At 36.2% G+C, this 24,245-nt stretch overlaps 1 protein-coding gene across 6 annotated transcripts in view; it reads right to left on the bottom strand.

The window, feature by feature from the left end:
- Positions 1–24,245, bottom strand: part of LOC149573126 (putative ion channel POLLUX-like 2) — a 412,830-nt gene that overhangs the window by 340,310 nt on the left and 48,275 nt on the right. For all 6 annotated transcript variants that reach the window (XR_016360040.1, XR_016360041.1, XR_016360038.1 and 3 more), the window contains one exon: positions 19,997–20,235. Coding sequence is in view for 2 of the 6 variants with exons in the window: in XM_089814304.1 (XP_089670430.1) it covers positions 19,997–20,235 (239 nt within the window). In the remaining 4 variants the exon portion in view is untranslated. The remainder of the gene's footprint in view (positions 1–19,996; positions 20,236–24,245) is intronic.

Below are 24,245 nucleotides of genomic sequence, written 5' to 3'. Positions count from 1 at the left end.
ATTTGTTATGGAACACATTATGCTCTCAGGCATATGGAGATATATCATCTCAATGTGATATTCCTAGAATGGCATATTTAAGGATATCAACATTATTCCATCAACACACGCATACATATATTCACATATATTACATATGGAATTGGCTTCAATTCACTATAAAGCTAAATTTCTCAACACTCCCTCTTTAGCAAAAAGAGAATTGAAGCAATTATAATACAAAATTTGAACACCACTTTAAGTGTGGTCTAAGATAGATTTAAGTTGTGGTATCCGGCAAGATCCGGCCCGAAGAACTATAACAATTGATTTTCATGGTGTCCGGCAAAATCTGGCTCGAGAACCATGATGAGTTAAATATTAATGTGTTCGGCAAAATCCACCCAAAGAACCATGATAAGTTGGTTATCAAGGTGTCCGGCAAAATCTGGCCCGAAGAACCATGATAACACTTGCTCCAACACATTTTGGTGTTAGGAGATAGATCAACTATTGATAAAGTCGTCAACTTACAATAGTGACCTCACACATGAAAGATCGTCACCTTTCATAAAACACAATTGCAAAAATTTAATCTACCTGTGACAACAACTTAATGAAGTTTGTTATGATACATCCGTTATCATGACTTTTAGCACTATGGGACAACAACTTAATGAAGTTTGTCATGATAACAAGTCCACCATTTATAAGATTATCATCTTACAATGATTATCTTCTATTTATATATGTCAATGAACGATTGTCACCTTCATTACATATCATATGCGAAATAGTAACCACCATGAACCAAGTTAGAGGGTAGTATAAAGGCTTTCACCTTGATTCTCCCTCACAGAGAAGAATGCATTACAAGGAATTTCATTTCGAACTTCTCCTCATAGAGAAGATATCATTTACAAAGGATTGCACCTCAAAAATTCTCTCTCTGAACAATGATCCTGGGAAGTCAGGTCCTCTAGTTACTTCCTCAGAGGCTCTCTTCACCCAAGGATGCCTGTCGAACTCACTCTAAATCTAATATCAATCTTTTGATTTTCTAGTGATAAGTCAATACTTCCTCATGATGCACTCAAGAGTAGGCCCATCAAATTCATGCAATCACACACGTATTTCTAAACTCCCTCTGAGTATTAATCTTCTAAGCTCCTGCATTGCCTTCAAAGAAGTGTCATACTCCCTCTTAATGTAGAAGGATACTCATAATCTCAATCATCAAAGATATCTGCTTCAAGATGACTGATGAATTCTAGAACATGACTTCTTTAGAGCTGCTGCCATAAGATTGAGTCTGCACAATATCTGGTAAAGTACCAACCTTCTTTTCGTGCAAGAACATCCTTAGACATAAAGGAAAAGATTAAGGCAAATAACTTTTATATTATATATAGAATTATAAATAAGAGAGACTATAATGATTAGATAAATGTAATACTCAAAGATAATAAATACTTTCATGTGCATGAGGGTCCATAAACATTTGAGAATGAAACATATCCTTTCTAAAGATGGCTCAAGTGGGAATGGAGCATTTGATATTATTCCCCCCCATAATGTAAATTCCCACTCTTGTATCATTGAACAGTTTTGCATCACATCAAATAGGGAAAACTTCTTTCTGTATAATAGAACTCAGAACTGTAGTTTATTTGCACTTATGGAAGGACACAATTGAAGTGATCGGGTCGAGTTTTCTCTAGTTGACAAACACATCATATGATGTAATTTTCAGAGCATATAATTTTTTATTAGTTAGTCATATCTTCTAATGCATTGTTCCACATCACACTCTATCATGGAAGGTCATTGTTCTTTTCTTCATTTCAGATTTCTTTAAAGATATGCAACTTGATTTTCCAAAAACAAGTGGTCACTTGAGCAATCCAATAAGAATGAATATGTAAGAAGAAATAATTGATTATTTTCTCACATTTTCCCTCCTATCCTTTATATATGTTTCCTTCTATAAATAAGAAATTTTCCCTCATAATTGAAGAGATTGTACTCTCCACATGAAAGGAATGTTGTCATCCATAATGGCCCTCCCTAACTTGATCATGCTCTCGGGAACATCTTACATGGCAAAGAAGCTTATTCTCACCAATGCCAATATTACTGTCAATGTGTTATTACTTCGTACCACTCACCGCTCTACTTAAAGTAATCCAGTCTCATTTAATATCCTCACTTGTGCTGAGATAGTAATGAAGGATGCATTTCATATGTGTGAAATCTACTACAAATGCCAAAGTTGATACAACCACCCTGATCTTATTACAAATGACCATGGCCAAATGAAGGGGACGATGACTATGAAAATTTGACTCCACCCTAACCCACACGTTTTGAGGTAAGACATCAAAACCACTTCAATAATATCTGGACAGTGCACAAGCAAATTAAAAGACAAGGAAATCGACAAACCCCACATATTCTTAGATTTTATCCAATGCAAGCAAGAGATAAAATGCCAGCTTAATGTGTAAAACATGATCAAACTTGGAAGTATGACAAATCACTACACCAATTTCAAGCACCAAGGCAAATATACTCTGGACAAATATAATGAGCATTACAATGGTAATGGAATGTCAGTCATTGAACAAGCAAAGATACAAACCGCTTGATGCAAATATGAATGAGATTGGAAAGGACTTTGTATATCTTGCTCATTTATTTTGATTGTATCCAATAGTCGGTTCTGCCAGCCACTTGCCTCCTTTGTTTGTTCATCCCTCTCCTCGATTTGTTTCAATATGGGTGGGATCTACTACTGGTAGCTCTAGTCCTATCACCTTTGCATTCACTTCTACTACCATCTCTCTAGCTGCCTTCAGAGTCTCTGTCTATGCTACAGTTTATCGGAAGTCTTTGAAAGTCTGAAAATTTCTTCGATGAATATCATCATGTCTCATCTTATGCTTTGTTTTCTTCCTGTAGGAATACTTAGGAGATGCACTAATAGTGCATGACAAGACTTGGCCATTCTACATAGATCTGTATTTGAGGAATCTTTGTTGCTTGCCCCTCAGAGATTGTAAATATACTCATCGATTTAAATAGTGCAGTCTATCCTTATCCTTCCAAGGATCGAGTTGATGATCTAAGGATGAGAAAATTCCGAGCACTTTTATTCATCCCAACAATAGAATTGCCACTTTGATTCATCCCCGCAGTCACCTAGCACACAAAAAATTTGATGTTCTTTTGAATACAATATGATGAAGTGCATTATTAGGATACACTCTGTTGACATGTCTTATATTCATAACCATATATAATATTGATATATGTTTACACAACTTATTTGACTTCCCAAATTGTCTGATACGAATGAATACTTATTAATACTACTTTTAGGCTCATTATAACATCTTGTTAAAAATAATTATGACTGAATGAAACCACATTCTCCATCAATGATCTTAGTATAGTTCAGGCATCATTATCTAGAAAATGATGTTTTAAAGATAAGTGTATTAGCACCTTCATGAATTATTAAACATCACATATATATGTTCATTGTTGTCTTTGGTATCATAATCACGCCATAATACTTTTTGCTACTGTTTGATGCAGATTCAATTATTGCACAAAGATAAGTTGAATTTCCTTTTAATGTTTCTGATTTCCTTATTAATCCAATCATTTGGTATTGTAGGAAGAACGATATAAAAGGTAGCTTTAGGGCCTCATCAAACCTCTTGTTGCGAACAAGTCCAACAATCATTGTAGTCCATAATACAACATTTTGCTCTGGCATTTTTGAAAGAGATTCAACGCCTTTTCCCATAACTATTTTGTATGTATTTGTATTATGTCTCTTGTGTTCTTACATTTACAATATGGCTCTAATACCATATTGAGTAACATGGATCAATTTCTACACATGTAATTATACTGTCATTGTTATAGGTACGTTCCAAGTGTAGATCTCAATCTCTTATTAAATATAAGAATAGGAGACATGTCACTATGATTAATTATTATTAGTTAATCTATATTAACAATATAAATCACAATATAACATATGTATTATATATAATATATATGTATAATATTATATATATGTATGTATGTATGTATGTATGTATGTATGTATGTATGTATGTATAATTATAATATATATATGATACATTATATCAACATGATTAAATCAATCCGATCGTATCTATAATCTTAACAATTATACCAAATGGTTGAAGGCATTAAAGGTTAGGTCAGTTGGCGGGATTATTCTAGTGATAGTCTTAAAAATTGTCTTACAAAGGTTATATACTTAAGGTTAAGGAGATAATTGACTCTATAACCCAACACGAAGATGACACTAGTATGAATAAGGAGGCTTCTATATCAATTAGTGAATATGACACTAAGACTAATAAGGCTGAAGAAAATGTCTCGTGTATGAATACAGATAATTCTAATGATGGGGGCTTTACTGTAGTTGGGGACAAAAAGAAAGAAAAGAAAAGGAAAATGCTTGATAGGAATTCAGTTTCTATAAATAACAGTATGAACAATAGGGGCAAAGGACCCAAGATTCCTAATTGTTTTGGTAGACTTTGTGGTACTCCTAAAACCCCAAATAAACAGTGATGTTTAAATTTGCAAGCTGGAATGTCAGGGGACTAGAAATGCCTGACAGAAAACATGTAGTTAGGGATTGGAGAAATAAGTTGCAGTCTATTGATTTTGTAGTTTTGCATGAAATTAAGGTGGTTGGATATCATGCCTTTACCATGATGAAATTTATGTAGAGAAATGCTAAACACTTCCACTCTTCCCATGACAGGGGTATGTGGGGGTGGGCATCTTGTGTCACCCTAAATGGGAAGCATGTATTTGGGATCATGGTCTCTCCTCTTGTAACAGAGCAATCTGGATTACCTTTTCTATTCATAATTCAATTGTTGGTATAAGTAATGTCTATGCTGCTAATTGTGTACCAAAAAGTAGGCACACTTCTATAAAGCATTATTGCCAAAGAATCCCATGAAGAGAGAGACTTGAGAGGCAACTTATAGCTCTCTATCTATGAATGTGCAAAGGTGCAAAATAGTAGTAGGGTGGCTCTCAAATGAACCAAGTTATGCAACCCTTGCAAGGTGCACCATAAAACAAGAGATTCAAAGATGAGAGCAAGGATGCTAGTATCCAAGAATCAAAGATAAATGCAATGCAAGCTAAATTGAGATGATATGCAAGATCCAAGCTAACAAGAATGAAGAGTTACAAACCTCCTATTTAGACTATGTGAGTTATTCTAAAGCATAAAGGAAACTAAGCTAAGAATGCCATGAAGCTATGATGCAAGTAAGATGAAAGCTAAACTAGAATGCAAGAATGCTCCAAGTCTTCAAAGCTCCAAAGTCACCAAGAAATTATGCAGCATTAGTACAAAGCATAGAATTTGGAAAATAAGGAGAGAGCCCTCCATTTTAAAGAAAAATGGACAGTTGAGATTAAAAGGCAAAAGAGGCATAATCAAGGGTGGAGAATGCATCTTGAGTGATCCATGTTCACAAGCATCCCACCTAATCAAGATCAACGGTTGACTTTAAGAGGCAAAAGATGTGTGGAGGAGAATTAAAGCAATTTTGAAAATAGAAGATTCCTCACATAGAAAATTGTGCATTCATGTGTAGACAAAAATGTATTTTCCTCTTATAATAAGAATAATGCTTTATGTGTGCATACTTAGGATAAGTGGGATTTGGGGAATTTTATTTAATTAAAAGGGAGAAAGTTATTTCAATTAAATAAAAACTTAGGATAAAGTGGTCAAACCATAGGTTATAATCGAATAAATAACAAAGTGAAGATTTGATAAAGAATTAGCGATGAATAAATTGAGCAAAAATGCTAGAAAGGGAGCTCATAGTCTAGATGACCATTTTTGGGTGATTACACTTACCGTGATAGAGCTAAACTGTGGGATTGGATAGCCAGGTACTTGCGTAAAGCTCATTGGATCATTGTTGGGGACTTTAACATGATTGAATTTGGTGATGTCAAAAATTCTTGGAAGGACAATGAGCATTTCTTTTGGAACAAACTTAAGAGAGGGCTCAATCTCATGGATCCTGTTGGTAATAAAAAAGCTCCTTTTCTGATATCTAGTACACGTGCACTAACAATCAGATTGGTAAAAACTAGGTACATTGTAGATTGGATAGCGCTCATGTAGATGCCTCCTAGTCTTCCCCTTCTAATCTTGGAGCTTCTCCCATTCAAGTGTCTAGCTTCCATCTCAGATCATTCTCCTATCTCCTATCTGCTTTATAGTGAAAGTAGAAAGTGTGGGCAACATTGGAGCTGATTTTAGACCAAAAGGTTCATTCAAATTAAGTGTCTCTCTTCTCAATGATCTTGAAACCTCTGAAGCTATCCAAACGACTACCCACATATATAGACTGTGCAATAGGAATATAAGCTTCATTGATCAATGGAACTTTTCTATCAACATTTGGAAAAATTATTCCAAATTCTAGGAAAAAGAATGGTAAAGAGAGAAATGGGGAGGTCTCCTATCTGCAGAACAGACTTCATGATCTGGAACTTGATCTTCAGAAGTAGAGGGAGGGCAGCAGCACTGCTCAACATCTTGCCACCACCAAAATGGAACTCGGGCAAATTCAGAATTATAGATTTCAGGGTCAAAAGATCAGAGCCAAGGCTAATTGGATTCATGAAGGAGACACAGGATCTAAGCTAAGATTGCCCCTCATAAATCGATAGTCATGGGATGGAATGACTCAAGCCCTACTTGCTTTGAGCAGAAAGGCTGAACATGGGCTGGTCCGGACAGTATTGTTAGATACTTGGGAATCCCTATTGTTGCATCTACCTCAATCATAGATATGTGGAACTGGATATATTCTAAGATTGAAAAGAAACATCAAAAATGGCAATCTTATCTTTTATCATTAGCAGGAAGAGCATAGATTGTTCAAAAGGTGGTTTTCTCACATTCAATATATTTTGCTTCTGTGTGGCTCTTTAACAGCTGTCAAAATAAAATGCTTGACAGAATATTGAGGGATTTTCTTTGGTCAGATGGCAAGAGTAATAGGAAAAGACATGTAGTGAGTTGGAAATGGTGCTGTATGCCAAGATCTTAGGAAGGCCTTGGGATGAGAGATCTTAAGACACATGGAATAGCATTAGCATCTAAATGGATTCTTAAATCCATTTCTGGTAATGAATCCTAGAAAGTTCTAGTAAGCAACAATATTGTCAGATTTTCTGATAAAAAGGGTAAAAGATGGAAAGATATTCCCTTTGCTGATATTATTCTTGGAGATTTTGAGATCAAGGTTTTTGGGTCTAATGTTTTTGCCTCCATTTGGAAAAAGCCTGGACACAAGTAAGGAAGTTGCTATACTTCAAAGGTGCAGTAGATGGTCTTCCTTGCTTCTCTATTATTAGTAGATCAATTTGGTGGGATATCCAGTTCAAAGATAAGCCTTTAGCTCTGACCCAGAGATGTTCTGCAAAATTTTGGTGTGATAAAGGCATAAAGACAATTGGTGATATTCTTATTAATAACAGATTGGGGACTTGGGATGAGCTTAAGGATAAATTTGATATCCCAGTTACCCATAAGAAAACATATTCCATCCTTAAGAAAGCAGTGGGTGCTTTCTTTCCAGGTAAGCTGGTTTGCAATACTGAAATATATATAGAGATCAAATGGCAAGATGGATCTATTTTTATAGACAGCAATACTAAAAAGATTTACAGCATGATCAAAGAAGACTCATATATCTTTAAAGCATTGATTAAGAACTAGTCTATAAACTGGCTGAAATCCATTTGGCATTTCATTTTTTATTTTCTATGGCACCAAGCCACAGAGCCTAAAAAAGCTTGTTTTCGTTGGATGCTTTTATTGAAGAAACTTGCCATTGTTGATAACCTTTGTCACTATAATATCCGTCCTTATGCATTCCTTTGTTCCTGAATCTTTTGAACATGTCTTCTTTGAATGCAAGTTTGCTACTTTGACTTGGTCTTCCTTTTTTGGCAGACCTATTAATTGGAATAAGCCTTTTAATTTTTCTTGGATTGAAATCTTGGTTGGATTTGTTAACTCCTTTGATCTTAAGCTTAATCAATTTTGGTATGTCTTTACTAATGAAGTCTTATGGTTCATTTGGAAGAAAAGGAACAAAGAGATTTTTCAAGGAGCAAAGAGGGATCTTACTGGTTTTTCTATAAAACTCGCCTATCTACTCAACATGTCTCAAGTCTCAGGTGTTCTAGAAATCCCAAAGAGCAGGTTCATGATCTTGTTGCAGGAAGGTGCAATGCTGATATACAAAGCAGATATCAAATTTTCTCACCACTTCGATACAGTGATATGCTGGATGAAATGGAACGAGAGCATTAAAGCAATTTGTGGCTCGGAAGAAAATCGATGTGGCTAAAAGGAATAAGGTGATCCTTGAAAATCAGCCCCCTGATGCTCCTGATTGGGTTGCTTTTGCTGAAAGACCTCCTCTTGATCCTCCAGTCAAAGCCAATGAAGCAAAATGCTCCAATAATATTATTGAAGCTTGGGATTAAGTTGTTTACCATATGGGGTAAATAGTTTAATGCATACAAACAACAGACAGGAATATGTAATGCAGCAGTACTCCTTTTATTATTCGCATATATGCCGAAGAGATTACATAGTGCTTACAATGATGATTCCAACCATGACCCAAAGTCCAATTCAGATGGTGTACATATACCATTCCGAAGGGTTGACTCAACCGTCGCGCGTCCTTTCGGATGCCAATCTACCCGTTGGCTATTTTATAACTTTACTGACAACATAAGTAGCCTAGTTAGATAGTCTCCTTTATCTTTTCCTAAGACTTTGTCATTATTGTTTTGAAAAGCAATGTATAATTATCATAATTTCTAACTTTCTAATCTCTGTCGATACTATAACAGCAGAAGTACTTTTCAGTCAGTTTACTCTTAGCTCTAGGACATGATATATTTTTTTATCGATATTTAATATTAAAAAAATTAATGCCAACTTTCCAATCTCTTATATTCACTTATAAAATATCTATATTTCATATATAATCTTACCTTGGCTATGTAATATGTTATACCTTTATTCCAAAGTAAAATAATGAATAAGGTAGCATCACCAACATACTTCTAGAGGATTTACATACCTCCACATTAATATTCATGTGGGTGTCCCTAGTAACTTAGATTATGTCCATGTAGTACGCTACCCATTCCATAATGCTTGATCAGTCTTAGTTAATGGACGTAATCCCCAAGTGGATCCCGCTGTCCTTTCTTTGCAGTCACTGTCAAGGGGTATCATCTTCCTTATTTAATCAAGCCTTGCTATTTCGCATCTTCTATAATCCACTATGAATTCAATTGAGTGAATAATCACATTAGGAGATATATTTTATTTTAGAAGATGGAGTCTTAAATATTCAAGGTGCCTTTACACATTTTAAAAGGGCTTCTCATAATTCTATCGGCTTCTTTGGGTGTTGAGCCATCCTCTTTTATTTTCTTTAATAACCTTGGCAAGTGTGTGGATCACAGTAGAGTACATGGAGTTGATTTTAACACAAGTCCTATTGTGTGGGGTCCGATGTTCATGCAGTCGCACTTGGTGAGCCGACTTGGGGAGCCAACCTGGTGAGTGGACTTAAAGAGCTGACTTGGTGAGGTGGCTCAATGAGGTGACTTGGTGAGCAAACTTGAATAGTCAACCTGGTGAGAGGACTTGGTGAGCCAACTTCAATTCCATAGCACTTTTTCTCATTCCAACTACATCTCTCATTTGTGGGGTTTGATGCTTCTCAATCCATGTCACTCCTATCACAGGTATTTGTCGAGTGTTTTCCTTGTATCGTATTCAAGAGGCTTGTTCAGTATGTCTTGTACTTACAATGTTCGTCCTTAACTTTGCAACCTTACCCCCTTATCATGCTTCCTCAAAATGCTTTTAACATTGTTAATAACACATCATTAGGCCACGTTAGAACTAACATAGCATATATAATTCACTTGTCCATATATGTTAAATGCTTCCTTGCAATAACCCCAAAATAAACATATAGATGTAATTTCCTGAATAAATAAAGAGCAATTTTCTTTTATTACTGATGAAGTGTATAAAATAAGATATTATTATATTATAATATATTATAATATAATACATGCTTAAATGAATAAATATCAAACTAAGATATTATTAATATGAGAAATGTTTATTATGGAAACCATATCATTAAGAATAACAATGTCTTCCATATCATTTACAAGGTATTCAAATGGACATGTTATTGAATTAAATTATTAATATCAAACCATTGATGAACAAACCATATAAATCAAGAGATGTGCCCATTCACGATACTCATCATGTGTAAAGGAAGGATAGTAAAAAACCAATGAGGGGCCATGGAATATATCTGAAAGAAAAGACAAGGAAGCGTAGCAGCTCAGAAGCTAACCAATCTCCCCTAATAACTAGAAACTTCAACCAACCGAACAATTGGCAAAAATGACAAAAGAGGGTCGAGACATCAATCAAAAATCATCACATCTATTACAAATAAAACAATAACAATCTCTGCATTCAAAGTATATTCAGCACACAGTGGAAGCAACAATTGATAGGTCAGGAGAGAATATTCAATCATAACCACATCCTCACTCTTAGTCCATTCGAGCCAAGGAAAAGTATGAGACACCAAGAAGAAGTGACGTTAAACATAAGGAGGGAATTCCGCATCAACCATTTCCAAAAATACTGAACCAACGCCAACGTCCAAAGACCTACATGTTTAAGAAACAAAGGAACGCTCACATTCAGCAAGTTAGGGGAAGTCAGTTTGTCTTAGTGATATACATAGAACAAAAGCAACGATAATTGAAGTTGTAAATAAATACTCTTCAATAATTAAATTGCAGTGAGAAAGGAAATCTTTTGGAGATAACCAAACTAAGGGACATAGTATTCATACAAAGGAATATTACAGAGAAAGGTATGTACAAAATCTATTAGATCAATAGAATTTCCAAGGGGAATTATTTTAATGATTATATAGAAGACATTCATGTAAGAATCCCAAGCTCTTTGAGAGCTTATAGACTAGATGGCATTTGGGAATGAATGTCAAGATTCCCAAGAGAAGAAATATCCTACAGTGAGGGAGATTTGTAAAGACAATATATATTGTAATGGTCAAACATATGCATATGTCAGAGATAAGAGGCTTGGTTGGAGGTGGGATCTCCACCAAGTAGTATTATGTAATGTTCCAAACAATTTCTGTAATGTTTCTGAAAGTTTTGAAGATGCTCCCGAACGGTTTCGGTAATGTTCCCGAAAGTTTCAAAGATTTCCCGAACGGTTTCGGTAATGTTCTCGAAAGTTTTGGAGATCTCCCGAATGGTTTCAGAGATGCTCCCAAAAGGTTTTTGCTCTGATACCACTATATTGTTTTGTTCTAGAGTTTCCTTATGAAGTCCCATAGCATGCTTCAGGTAGTCTTGTTATGTGCTTCAGGTAGTCTGGTTGTGTGCTCCAAGTAGTATCCCTCAATGCTTCGGGTGGCCAATGCTTCAGGCCAGTGCTTCAAGTAGTTCTCCCTCAGTGCTTCAGGTCGTGCTTCAGGTCAGTGCTTCGGGTCAATGCTTCAGATCAGTGCTTCAGGTCAATGCTTCGAGTGGCCAGTGCTTCAGCTCAGGGCTTCAGTCAGTGCTTCGGGTGGCTAGTGTTTCAGGTCAGTGCTTCGGGTCAGTGCTTCAATGGCCAGTGTTTTGGTTGACTAGTGCTTCAGGTAGTTCCTCTGGGTGGCGATGCACAATGGACTGAGATCATAAGACAATGTTGAAGCGCAAGGAGACCGTACAACAAGGAGCAAGTAGTGAGAAGCCATATGATGCAGGAATAAGTGACCGTACTGTGGGTCTTTACGTGATCGTACGGTAGTGGATTGAGGGGCCATACAGTGACAAAGGACGAGGTGGTCATACGGTGGAGGTGGAGGGGCAATTGCGCGGGATGGAAATAATGAGGCCGTACAGTGGAAAGGACAGTCGTATGGTATGGACAAACTAGAGGCCGAAAGGGAGGTATGGAAAAATGGTTGTCTGCTGAGGCCATACGTCCGTACAGTGATATAGAAGGAGGTTGTATGGTGAAGTAAAGGTAATTACGGCAAGGAGGAAAACAAAGAAGTTTGACAATGTAATTCACAATGCAAAATGCAGTATATTAAACACAAACACCTTGTAGGAAACCAAAGACCAGCTAGATACACAATTGCACCAATTAATAATGATATTTCGCATATAGACTCAAAAATGGAGATTAGAACACACATGACCTTCAATTAGATTTGCCAAAAGATAGTGTTCCAATTTTCCAGATCCGAGCGAAGTATTACAAGCCATAGAATAGGGTGATGGTTGAATCCCACTGAAATCGGAAATAGCCAAGTAGGGAAGGTCTTCTACTTCAGAAATGGCAAATGACAGAGAATCCCAACAGGAATTTGCAGTACAAAGAAATAATCCAAATTGCATACCTACAACTACCTACAAGCCTTGCTTAAATACCCATCGATACCCGTCGAGGAAAACCTTTCCAAGGGTTTACAAAGATAGCTGACAGCAACACTTACCAACAGAAACTAAAATAAAAAATAGGCCTGAGATATATTAAATCAATTCGAACCACAAATACAAATATTAACTTGGGCTCCATATTAATTAATTAAAGTAACTAATTAAAGGTCCTTTTATTATATTATTTAAATTCTGTGACCAATTAATTAATTAATTTAATTTAATTATTACATTAAAATTTAGGGCTATTACAAATCCTCGCTGCCCAAAGATAGTTTTCCCTCAAGCAATCCATCATCAAACAAAACACCAATAGCTCCAGGGTCCCAAATCAAACACGCAGGCAAGATAAGTGAATTGTCATCAAACCTCCCTTGCACCACACTGTCATTAAGCATCCGATGTGCCATTCTGATATAAACATTGTTGTAGCCTTCAACAAGATTCCAATGACACAAATTGATGAAATCTTTCACATCATTACGTTCAAAAATCTCTTTGGGTACGACCATGCATATAGACGCTTATATTGGCACAAACTTAGCCACTGCCACAATCACAATGACCACTATTATATTTCTGATGGATGAAACCTTGACGAAGAGAGCTTTAGTGGTGAGAATATTGACGAAGAGGACCTCGACTATGAGTACCTTGGCAACAGGAGCTTCAATGAAGGGTGTCACGATGATGCGAACCTCAGCAAAGAGTACCTCAGTAAAGGGAATCTTGGAAGAAAAAACCTCAACAGAGAGTACCTCGATGACAAATAAAATTTTAGCTACAAATAAAACCTCAGTGGCACACAGAATCCCAGTTGAAGCCTCGATGATGGATAGAGCCTCGACAACAAGCAATGTCTCAATGGCGACAAACGTAGCTATTGCAACCAATGCAGCCACAGTGACGGACACACAATGATGATGGAGACAGCCATGACACCGTCAACAGACAACTATGGCGATGGATACGAACTCGGCATCGGTGATGGATACTAACTCAACGATGGACACAGACTCGGCATCAGTGACAAATATGAACTAGACGTCGGTGATGGACACGACGATGACGGACACGAACTCGACGATGGACATGGACTTGGCTTCGATAACAAACACAGCGGTGACAAACACAACAACAGTGACGGACACGAACTCGACGACGGACACGGACACAACGGTGTTGGACACGAACTCAGCATCGGTGATGGACGTGATAATGATGGACACGATGGTGATAGACACAACGATGATGAACACGACAATGACAGACACAACGGTGATGAACACAACAATGACAAACACAACGGTGATGAACACGACAATGACAGACACAATAGTGGAAGACACAACGGTAACAAGCACGACAGTGACAAACACAACAACGGTGACTACACGAACTTGATGACGAACACGGACTCGACGTCGATGACGAACACAAACTCGACGCTAATGACTGACATGACGGTGATGGACACGAACTCACCATCGGTGACAGACATGACGGTGGTGGACACGATGGTGACAGACACAACAATGACGAACACAACAGTGACAGACACGAACTCAACGATGGAGATGGACTCAGCATCGATGAAGGACACGATGGTGTCAGATAAGAACTCGGCATCAATGACGGACATAACGATGATAGACACGATGGTGACAGACACAATGGCGACGAACACGATGGTGACAAACACAATGGTGACAAACACAATGGTGACAAACACGATAGTGACGAACACGACGGTGACAGACACAATGATGATGAACACGACGGTGACAGACACAACGATGATGAACACGATGGTGACAGACACGATGACAATGATAGACACAAACTTAACGACAAACACAGACTCAACGTCGATGATGGACACAATGGTGACAAACATGACAGTGACAAACATGAACTTCACAATGCACACGGTCTCGACGTCGATGATGACAACGGATACAATGACGATGACGGATATGGCGATGGTGACAACAACGAACACAATGACGGTGACAGATATACAACCTCAACAACAGGCAAGACCACGATGATGGATATTGCTTCGATGATAGATACACAGCCTCGACAACAAACATAACCTCTGTGACAGATAGCCTCGAGCACAACTTCAATAATGGGCACAACTTGATCCGTCCATTTCTTCACAAGATCCACGCAAGCAACTTAATTTTTTTAGTGTTTTCCCCATGTTGGTGTAGTAGAAAGATTTAGCAAATCCTCCTGGAACGGCCCTGTAATCATGCCTTCATTCTCCTCACGTAAAGCATCACCCTTATCGTTGTCAGTCAGTTTCTCCCACTTGAGTAAATGAGATATTAGTTTTTCCTCAAAATGCTTGAAAACATTACTGACCAATCTATATGCTACTATAAAGGGAATACATTCTAGATTATGAACAGCCCATAACATAGATGTGATGGGTTGGGATATTTCATCCATCTCTTCAATGCACGAAATCATGACTCTCCATAGCAACTAAAATCTTAGTATCATGATCTTCCTTGATGGTGACCAAGAAGTGATGAAACATATCATAGACCAAATTTTGCAATTCGAGATCTAAGAGAAGGTTTCTTACTCTGACATTTGCACAATTCTCCAATATTGTAGATCTCCCACCAAAAGGGTCACTACTGAAGTCATTAAGACTCTGAAAACTATTAACTATCAATTGCAATATCTCTATCATAGTGTTATCATCATACAGTGCTTTAGGAGCCAAAATTCTGAAGACCTCACTGAGAAATGCTGCAATTGCCAATCTTTTATCCTTGTCATGGTGTCTTAGAAGCCTAGGTTGACTTAAGGCATCCTTAATCGGCGAGAGGATTCTCTGTATAAATCTTGAAGGTAATTGGTCCACTTGACACAAACATACTTCCAATATATCTAATGGAAGATCAACACCCTCATTGAGCTCTTTGCCAATCCTTTATAGTGCCTTCAACCACCACTCTCCATCGCTATTCAGGGCCATAGTGTGATCCAAGTACTAAAATCTCTCAATCATCCCAACAGGCTGGCAAGATCACCAGCACTGATACCATTGTAATGTTCCAAACAATTTCAGTAATGTTTTCGAAAGTTTTGAAGATGCTCTCAAATGATTTCGGTAATGTTCCGAAAGTTTCAAAGATTTCCCGAACAGTCTTGGTAATGTTCCCAAAAGTTTCGGAGATTTCTCGAATGATTTCGGAGATGCTCCCGAAAGGTTTATGCTCTGATACCACTGTAATGTTATGTTCTAGAGTTTCCTTATGAAGTCCCATAGTACGCTTCAGGTAGTCTTGTCATGTGCTTCAAGTAGTCTAGTTGTGTGCTCCAAGTAGTATCCCTTAGTGCTTTGAGTGGCCAATGCTTCAGGTCAGTGCTACAAGTAGTTCTCCCTCAGTGCTTCGGGTGGCCAGTGCTTCAGGTCAGTGCTTCGGTCAGTGCTTCAAGTCAATGCTTCAAGTGGTCAGTGCTTCAGCTCAGGGCTTTGGTCAGGGGTGGCCTATGCTTCAGGTCAGTGCTTCAGTGGCCAGTGCTTCAGGTCAGTGCTTCGGGTAGTTCCTCTAGGTGGTGATGCACAATGGAGTGAGGTCGTACGGCAATGATGGAGCACAAGGAGGTCGTATGACAAGCAAGTAGTGAGAAGCCGTACGGTGCAGGAACAAGTGATCGTACAGTGGTCTTCAGGTGACCATACGATAGTGGATTGAAGGGTCGTACAATGAGAAGGGAACAAGCAGCCGTACGGTGGAGGTGGAGGGGCAATTGTGCAGGATGGAAATTATGAGGCCGTACGGTGGAAAGGATAATCGTACGGTATGGACAAACTAGAGACCGAAAGGGAGGTACGGAAAGGTGGTGGTGTGCTAAGGTCGTACATCCATATGGTGATACAGAAGGAGGTTCTACGGTGAAGTAAAGGTAATTACGGCAAGGACGAAAACAAAGAAGTTCAGCAATGTCGTTCACAATGCAAAATGCAGTATATTAAACACAAACACCTTGCAAGAAGCCAAAGACCAGCTAGATACACAAATGCACCAATTAATAATGATATTTCGCATATAGACTGAAAAATGGAGATTAGAACACACATAACCTTCAATTAGATTTGCCAAAAGATGGTGCTCCGATTTGCCAAATCCAAGCGAAGTATTACAGGCAATGGAATAGGGTGAAGGTTGAATCCCATCAAAACCAGAAATAGCCAAGTAGGGAAGGTCTTCCACTTCCGAAATGGCAAACGACAGAGAATCCCAACAGGGATTCGCAATACAAAGAAATAATCCACCTTGCATACCTAGGACTACCTACAAGCTGAGCTTAAATACCCATCAGGGAAAACCTTTCTGAGGGTGTACAAAGATAACCGACAGCAACACTTACCAACAGAAACTAAAATAAAAAATAGGTCCGAGATATATTAAATCAATCGGAACCACAAATACAAATATTAACTTGGGCCCCATATTAATTAATTAAAGTAACTAATTAAGGTCCTTTTATTATATTATTTAAATTCTGAGACCAGTTAATTAATTAATTTAATTTAATTATTAGATTAAAATTTGGGGATATTACATATTATCAATCAGAGATCCCAAACGAGGCCTGAGGAAGACGCTCTTCATATGATGATTACCTAATCAAGATATAATTCTCGTTAGAGGGTTAGGTGATTTGAGAAGGTTCTCTTCCAAGGGATTAGGAGGGATTAATAGGGTAGCATTTAGAGTAATGTCTAATTAGCTCTATATTTCTAACATGTTTAATCTATATTTTTCCTTTATTGTAGTGACCAATTGTTGCAGGTTACAGCATTCAACCTTAATCCAAAATCAAGAACATTAAATTCCTTTATGAAAGTCTGTGTTGTTCGTTCTGCATCAATTCTCTTCACTAACATATTCCTTCCCTCTGTCGTGTATGCTCAGAAGGATCCCAAAAATAATTTGTCCACATTTTATTTTGTTTTGTTATTTGTTTTTTTTTTTGTTACATTTGCAGTTGGCTCGGATACCATGTTGATTTTCATGGATCACTGCAAATGTAATAGCACTACCAGATTGGTATGTGTTTTCCAAACGTAGCTATCTCTTTGTATTTGTATGAGGAATAAACCAAGAGGAGACATGTCTATTCATTAATATAATTAATTTAATGATGATCTTAATTATAGTTGTGTGTATATATATATGAATCATTATTAGTATATTAATTAATCTCACAGTTTTATCCTACTAAAACTACCAAACATCAACATGAAGAACAAATATTGTCTACTCAACAAAAAGCATTGGTTTTGGTGAATTGGTTGATCTATGCCCTCAAGTTTCATGACCATTACTACTATGATGAGGAAGTCTTCAACATACTTTTTGAGAATGTAAACATTTGGTAGAATGTATGCATTTGAATCATTCTCCATAGAAAAAACTTGATTGTTCCCATTACATTCCCCTCCTCCATCTTTGAATGGTTGATAATTGTGCTTATATCCCATACCCATTTCCAACTATGCACGAGTCAAACTGTAGTCTTCAAGTGGTTATGGTCTCACAACCGTCAATTCTATCAATGTATATAATGATGCCAAGAAGCTCATAATTCAAAAAAATTGGTATTAAAAGAATGTTAGGAACACAATGTGTCAATTATAGGGCATAGTAAGCAATATTGGATGATTATTCTCTACTCCATGTCATCCATACCAATTCTATAACCCTCTTATGAATTTCTATCTTGAATGCATTCTTCTTTTATTTCTTTTTTACTTCCCCATATCCCTTAGGTCACAACTATTAGTCACCAATTATTGTGCGTTTATTAGTATGTGTTACATTCATGTGTTTAGATAACATGTTTATGTTAATCATTTATTTATATTATTATATTTAGTAATATATATATATATATATATATTTTTTTTTTTTTTTTAAAATTTAAATTTTTTTTTTTAATCATATCAATATATATTAATAATATTAATTCATTAATAATTATTATGTGTGTGTGTGTGTGTGTGTTGATAGGTAAAAAGCCATGAGGCCCAAGATTGTGTTTAGATGTAAAAAACCATCTCAATTGGGCACCAAAGATCAAAGATGAATAGGTATCCTTGGTGTAGCCCTTACATAAATATCTCGGAGTAATTTAACCAATTTTAGTGGCTGATTTTGATTTCCAAATTTATAACGTTACTCTTGATACTTCCTTCTGAATATAACTTGAAAATTAAAATTGACTATGATCAAATTGTTAGAACAAAAATAAGTATGCTTCATAATAAAAAATGAAACTTATCTCCTTTTAACTTTAATTTTAAAATCAAATAGTATATAAGGAAAAGTTTTGAATAATCGAAAATGTCACTTTTTAACATTAAACTTCCATGATATCAACTAAATTTAACATATTTATTTTGACAATATAAGTTATAAACCAATTTCGCTTCAAGAACAAGTGTCTAACTTATCATATTAGTTTGTCTTATTAGAATCTCTTCTCCATCTACTCCTTTGTTAGGAAGATTATTTGCTTCTCTATTACCTTCCCTATAAATATGTTTTATGATTGTTTCTTCGAATTGATCAACGATGGCTAGGGCATATTCAAGTTTAGAATTAAAGATCCAATTTGGGGTCTCTTTTTCTTAACACATTCAGAATAATTTGCAAGGCTGCTTCAATAATTAATTTGTTAATACCTATCTCTCTACTTAGAGTTAAGCCTTCTATCAAGGCCTCTAATTCGGCCAAGTTATTAGACATTATTTGTAAAGGTTTGGCGCATTTACTTAGGCATTAACAGTTTTCATATTATTTTGTTATTATATTAGTAATATAGATAATCTAATAATAATTATATCATAATGTATTATTATTTATTTGTTTGTTAATTTTCTTTTCATCATTTATTATTAAATCTTATTTTAGAATAGGGAACATCACATGTACATACTTGTAAAGTATGTCAATAGCTTTAGGTTTTTGGTTTTAGGAAGCTTCCCTTTATAATTTGAAGAACAGTTCTACAAAATGTATTATTCTATTTTGTGTTGTCTTGCAAAAGATAAATTAAAATATAGCAAAATTATCACGGTGGAACATTGGAGGCTATAAAAAGTAAAGATGACACTGCACCAAGAATATTAGAGAAAGCATAACAAAAGAAGAGAATTCTATGAAGACCACAAAAACAATAAGTTTCAGAGCTTGGTTGAAAATGTATAGATAAGTCTCATCATGTCAATTCATTTTTATAATAAGAATCGTCATAAATTCACATTCTATCCCAACAGTATGAATAATAACATTATAAATGGAATTGAGAAGAAACAATCTACATAAATGTGATAACAATACAACAAACTTACCTTCAAGAATTCTTTAAGGTGGACTGTTTGCATCACACTTCTATCAACGATTGGTACTTCATGTATACCAGACTCAATTTCATTATTCTTATTGCCACTCTCAAATTTTGAGTTATTTGCATGCCAGTGCCTGTTACTGCAGTTATATTGCACAAGTCTAAGAGAATTCTCAGAACCATTAAATGCTCTATCATGTGAACCCCGGTCATCATGAGATTTCTGATTACTCGCCTCATCTCCTGCCAAAAGTAAATCTCATATTACAAATAAGTAGTCAAGAATATTAAAAAAATTGATCTACATTAAAGAAGATAGAGAGTTGAAATCCTGACGTCTGAAGTTTGAACACAATGAGTGTGAATCTTGAGAATAATTTGCAGTCTTCAAAATTAGTTTATTAAAAACTTCTTGTCCAACAAAGTAAGTTGTAAGTTTGTAACAATAGTTCCAACCAGGAATCATTTTCTGTAATAAAAACTATGATGTTATAAACATTAAATGAGGCATTGTTGTAACATAAATTTGGTTACAAATCACTTGAGGGGCAATGTTATGATTGGGAAGCTATATCAGCATTACCATCTTTGTATCAGAAAGTTGTTTTGCTCACTTGAATGCAGTTTTAGTTTGATAGAAGGTTGCATGTCAACCATGTTTGCTGTTCCAATTTGTGACATTTCAGAGGGTTCCCAGAGATCCAGATGTGTTTCTAACAGATTTAGCAGTGTTTTTTATCCCCAAACTGCTGACAACCTATCCATTTACAATTTATTTTTCCTTGTTAAGAACCGAATAAAGCACAAGGGAATGTTGGATTCACCTTTATCTTTTGGTGTTCATCAATCCTTCCAGCTCTAAGAGTAGAGATTTTTTAGTGTGAAACTTGTTGTAATGTCACCTTCTCAGGCTTAGTCAGCTGACGTGACTGTTAGCTAATTGGTTGTTGTTAGGGGGCTGCATTGTTCCTGGAGACCTCAACTTTGGGTTTTCTTGGCATCCAGTGATGTTTGAAGTTCAGTTGGTAGTCGGGATTGTGGTAATGCTCTTTGTAGTGTTTTTGGCCATCTAGGTTGTTCTCCTCTTGTCCTCAATTTTGACATCACAAAACTGAGGCAACCCTACACAATTTTCTCATGGATTCGTAGGCACATCCTCTTTATTTTAAAGCATTGATGAGACATCATGAAAACAATTCATTATCTCTAAATTGTTCTTTGTGCAATATTGTGTTTTCTTTTGAAGGTTTTCTGTTGAGATTATCCCCAACTATTTGTTGGTAAGAGTTTTTTTTCTCGCACTACAAACACTCAATATTTGGTAAACTTTCATGTCTTTTCTTTGTTTTTTTTTGTGTTGTAAATAGTTTTTTCTTTTTCTTTTTCCTTTAGTGAATAGCCCTTGGAATTCTGCTCGATTCGAGCTAACTTAGGTTCAAATCGGAGTTGTCTAGCTCAACTTATAACGGGAAAGTAGGCTTTTCCAGGTCAAGTGCATATTTTTAGTGAATATCTTATAAAAGTGGATTTTGTAGTCCATTTTAAAATTTCAAATCATTCTAAATTGATTTGACCATAGGATTTATGTTTTATGAAAATAGCATATTTCTAGACTATTTTTCATATTACTTTATTAAAAACTATAGTTCGATATTTACATAAGACAACTTAAGTGCATAAAAGTGGGGTTTCTATTACAAATTGCATACATCAACATGCAAATCATTATGTGAAAACCCACTTCCAATAAATTATAAGTCCCAAAATTAAATTAAATGGACCTTTTATATCCAATGTGTTAAGGGGGTTTTAAATATGTATTTACATAGTTTAAACTTATTTAATTAATGCAAGTGGGAAAATCTAACTCATGTACATGTATTGTTGCATGTATAAGATAAGATAAGATAACAATATAAATGTCCAACAAAAGACCATAAAAGGTTTATGGGACTAAGAGATTACAACAAGACAACAGACCACAGCGGGAGCACCAAACAGTGTCCGAGAAAACAAACAACAAAAAGCATGAAGAGGAAAATAAAGGTGCAGAGAAAGACCAAAGCAAAGACTAGGAGTCCTTCAATGGTGAATAAATCTTAATTATTTTAATTATATTAATAAATAAAATGAGGTTTTTCTAATCCATTACATATACATCTTTTAAAATTGTTACATAATGGACTTTTTAAGTTAAAACACCCAAAAGTGGCAATGTTTAGCCCAAAAACACATGTTTTTGGCTCTTAATACTTCACTTTTTGGGGTGCTTTTCTCCATAAATGGGTTTTCCAGGTTTCAAATGCTCATTTCTTGAACATTTCTTGGCCTTTTTTGATCTAAGGGTCGTTTTTGCCTAAAATTACCCAATGAACACATTGGGCTATGTTGTCTGTTGGGTGGATATTTTGCAACCGACAGTTTTGGGTAAAAATCCAGTCGCAAAATAGGATAACCAGCAACAACGTGTGAGACAGAGTCTCTCCTGCCTTAAAGAGAAGGCTCCCCCTTCTCACCATTCTTTGGATCAACTCAAGGTAAGCAAGAAGTGGAGAGATTTTTATAAAATGGATGTTACCAATATCCTTTCTTCTTATCTTTCAAGAAAGAATCCACTTACTCATGGAGCGAGTAATAGGCAGGGTGAATCTCTAAGTACACTTCTATCAAAAGCTGGAAACAGTGATACCAATAAACCTTCACTAACTCAAAGGCTAGCTAAAAATGTACCGATTTGACTCTAAGTCCGGTTGTATTTCTATATGAAAAGCTTTACAATTAGGACACAAAGACTCCTAAAAGTAAGAATACTTAACTATTTTGTGAATTAAGAAAGAAGTATAAGCTATAGACAAAGCTTCTAGCTATATATTTTCACAACCGCTCCCAATCAAAGCTTTGGCTTCGATTGCTTCTTAAATCACTATGCTCTTTTATTGAACACACAATAATAACATGAATCAAGACAATAGGCACAAATTACAGTCAAAGCTTCTAATTTGCTCCATCACAATTGCTTCCAATCAAAGCTTCAAATCCAATTGCTTCTTTTATTCACTTCTCTCCCAAATTCGTACTACACAATCAAAGTTATGCTTGCACAAATGTGGCATAGCTTTCTTGCATACAATAAAAAATGATTTTTACAATGCGGGGGCACTCTTTTATATAGGCACAGGAGTTGAGAAAGAGATGGAGGAAAAAGTGGGAGCAACTCAACCAACCTTGACCCAGTCTAACTAAAAGAGAAAATATAGAGTTACATGCAACTCGCATTATATATAATTACATCTTTTCATGCAATGCACCTCTCCAACTACAAATATGAAGAAAAAGAAAGAAGATGGAAGAGAAGGAAACAATCCTAGGGATTGTTTCTGAAGGGCCTTGTACTTGACGATGCAATCCCGGATGATCACAGGATCAAAAGTTACTGTATTTTGTGCCACTACATTCACCTTGATAACCATGGGTTTTGGGTCTTTTGATAACCTCTAACTGTGATGAATTGTCCGTTGTCATGTGGAAACTTGATGTGATCCAACTTTTCTCACTCAAGTTGTCGTGAACTCTCTTTTGTAGATCAACACAAACTAGAGTCTTTGAAAAATTGAAAACCTTCTTGACGATGTCTAGATGTAAACTCGGAACAACTTTCCATCAACACTTTTACCTCTTTTTTTTTGTGACAAAGTGTTTAACGCATGGGAATGCGTGCAAATGGTGATTGTTGATTTCCAAAATGTGACTTGGGCTTTCAAGATGTCATTGCACGGAAAATGGATTACATGTAAATGCAACATGCAATAAGGGATGAAGGATGAGATGGAAAGCGAAGGCGAACAGTGGACGAGCTTTTACATGTAAGTGCAAATGGAAGAGATGCAAAGCATGGAAAGATTCGGAAACATATATTTGCTCAAGGAGGCGCAAATACATATAGAGAGAGGCGAAAATGGAATGAAGTTTGAGGGAAAATGAACTTTATAAATGTCTTTGAGAAAAAGTAAGGTCAAAGTACATGTGACAACATGCACATGACATCTTTTTGACTTTTCAAAAAGTGACTTTTAATCAAAATTGGACCTTTGAGATGCAATTACATGTAAGACATTTCGTGTAATCGTGTCATGCGAATGGATGCGGAAAGTGAGATGAGTGAAAATAGAAGCAAAAAATGGGATTACATGCATGTGCGGATGGTGAATGAGATGGAAAACATGTAATCGCATTTGTCGGATGAGATGTGAAGT

Source organism: Cupressus sempervirens, chromosome 2, assembly GCF_028749045.1.
Source record: "Cupressus sempervirens isolate cs-2001-9-10 chromosome 2, ASM2874904v1, whole genome shotgun sequence".
Lineage (NCBI taxonomy): Eukaryota > Viridiplantae > Streptophyta > Pinopsida > Cupressales > Cupressaceae > Cupressus > Cupressus sempervirens.
Note: the sequence above shows the minus strand (reverse complement) of the source record. Positions and strands in the feature narration are given on the sequence as shown.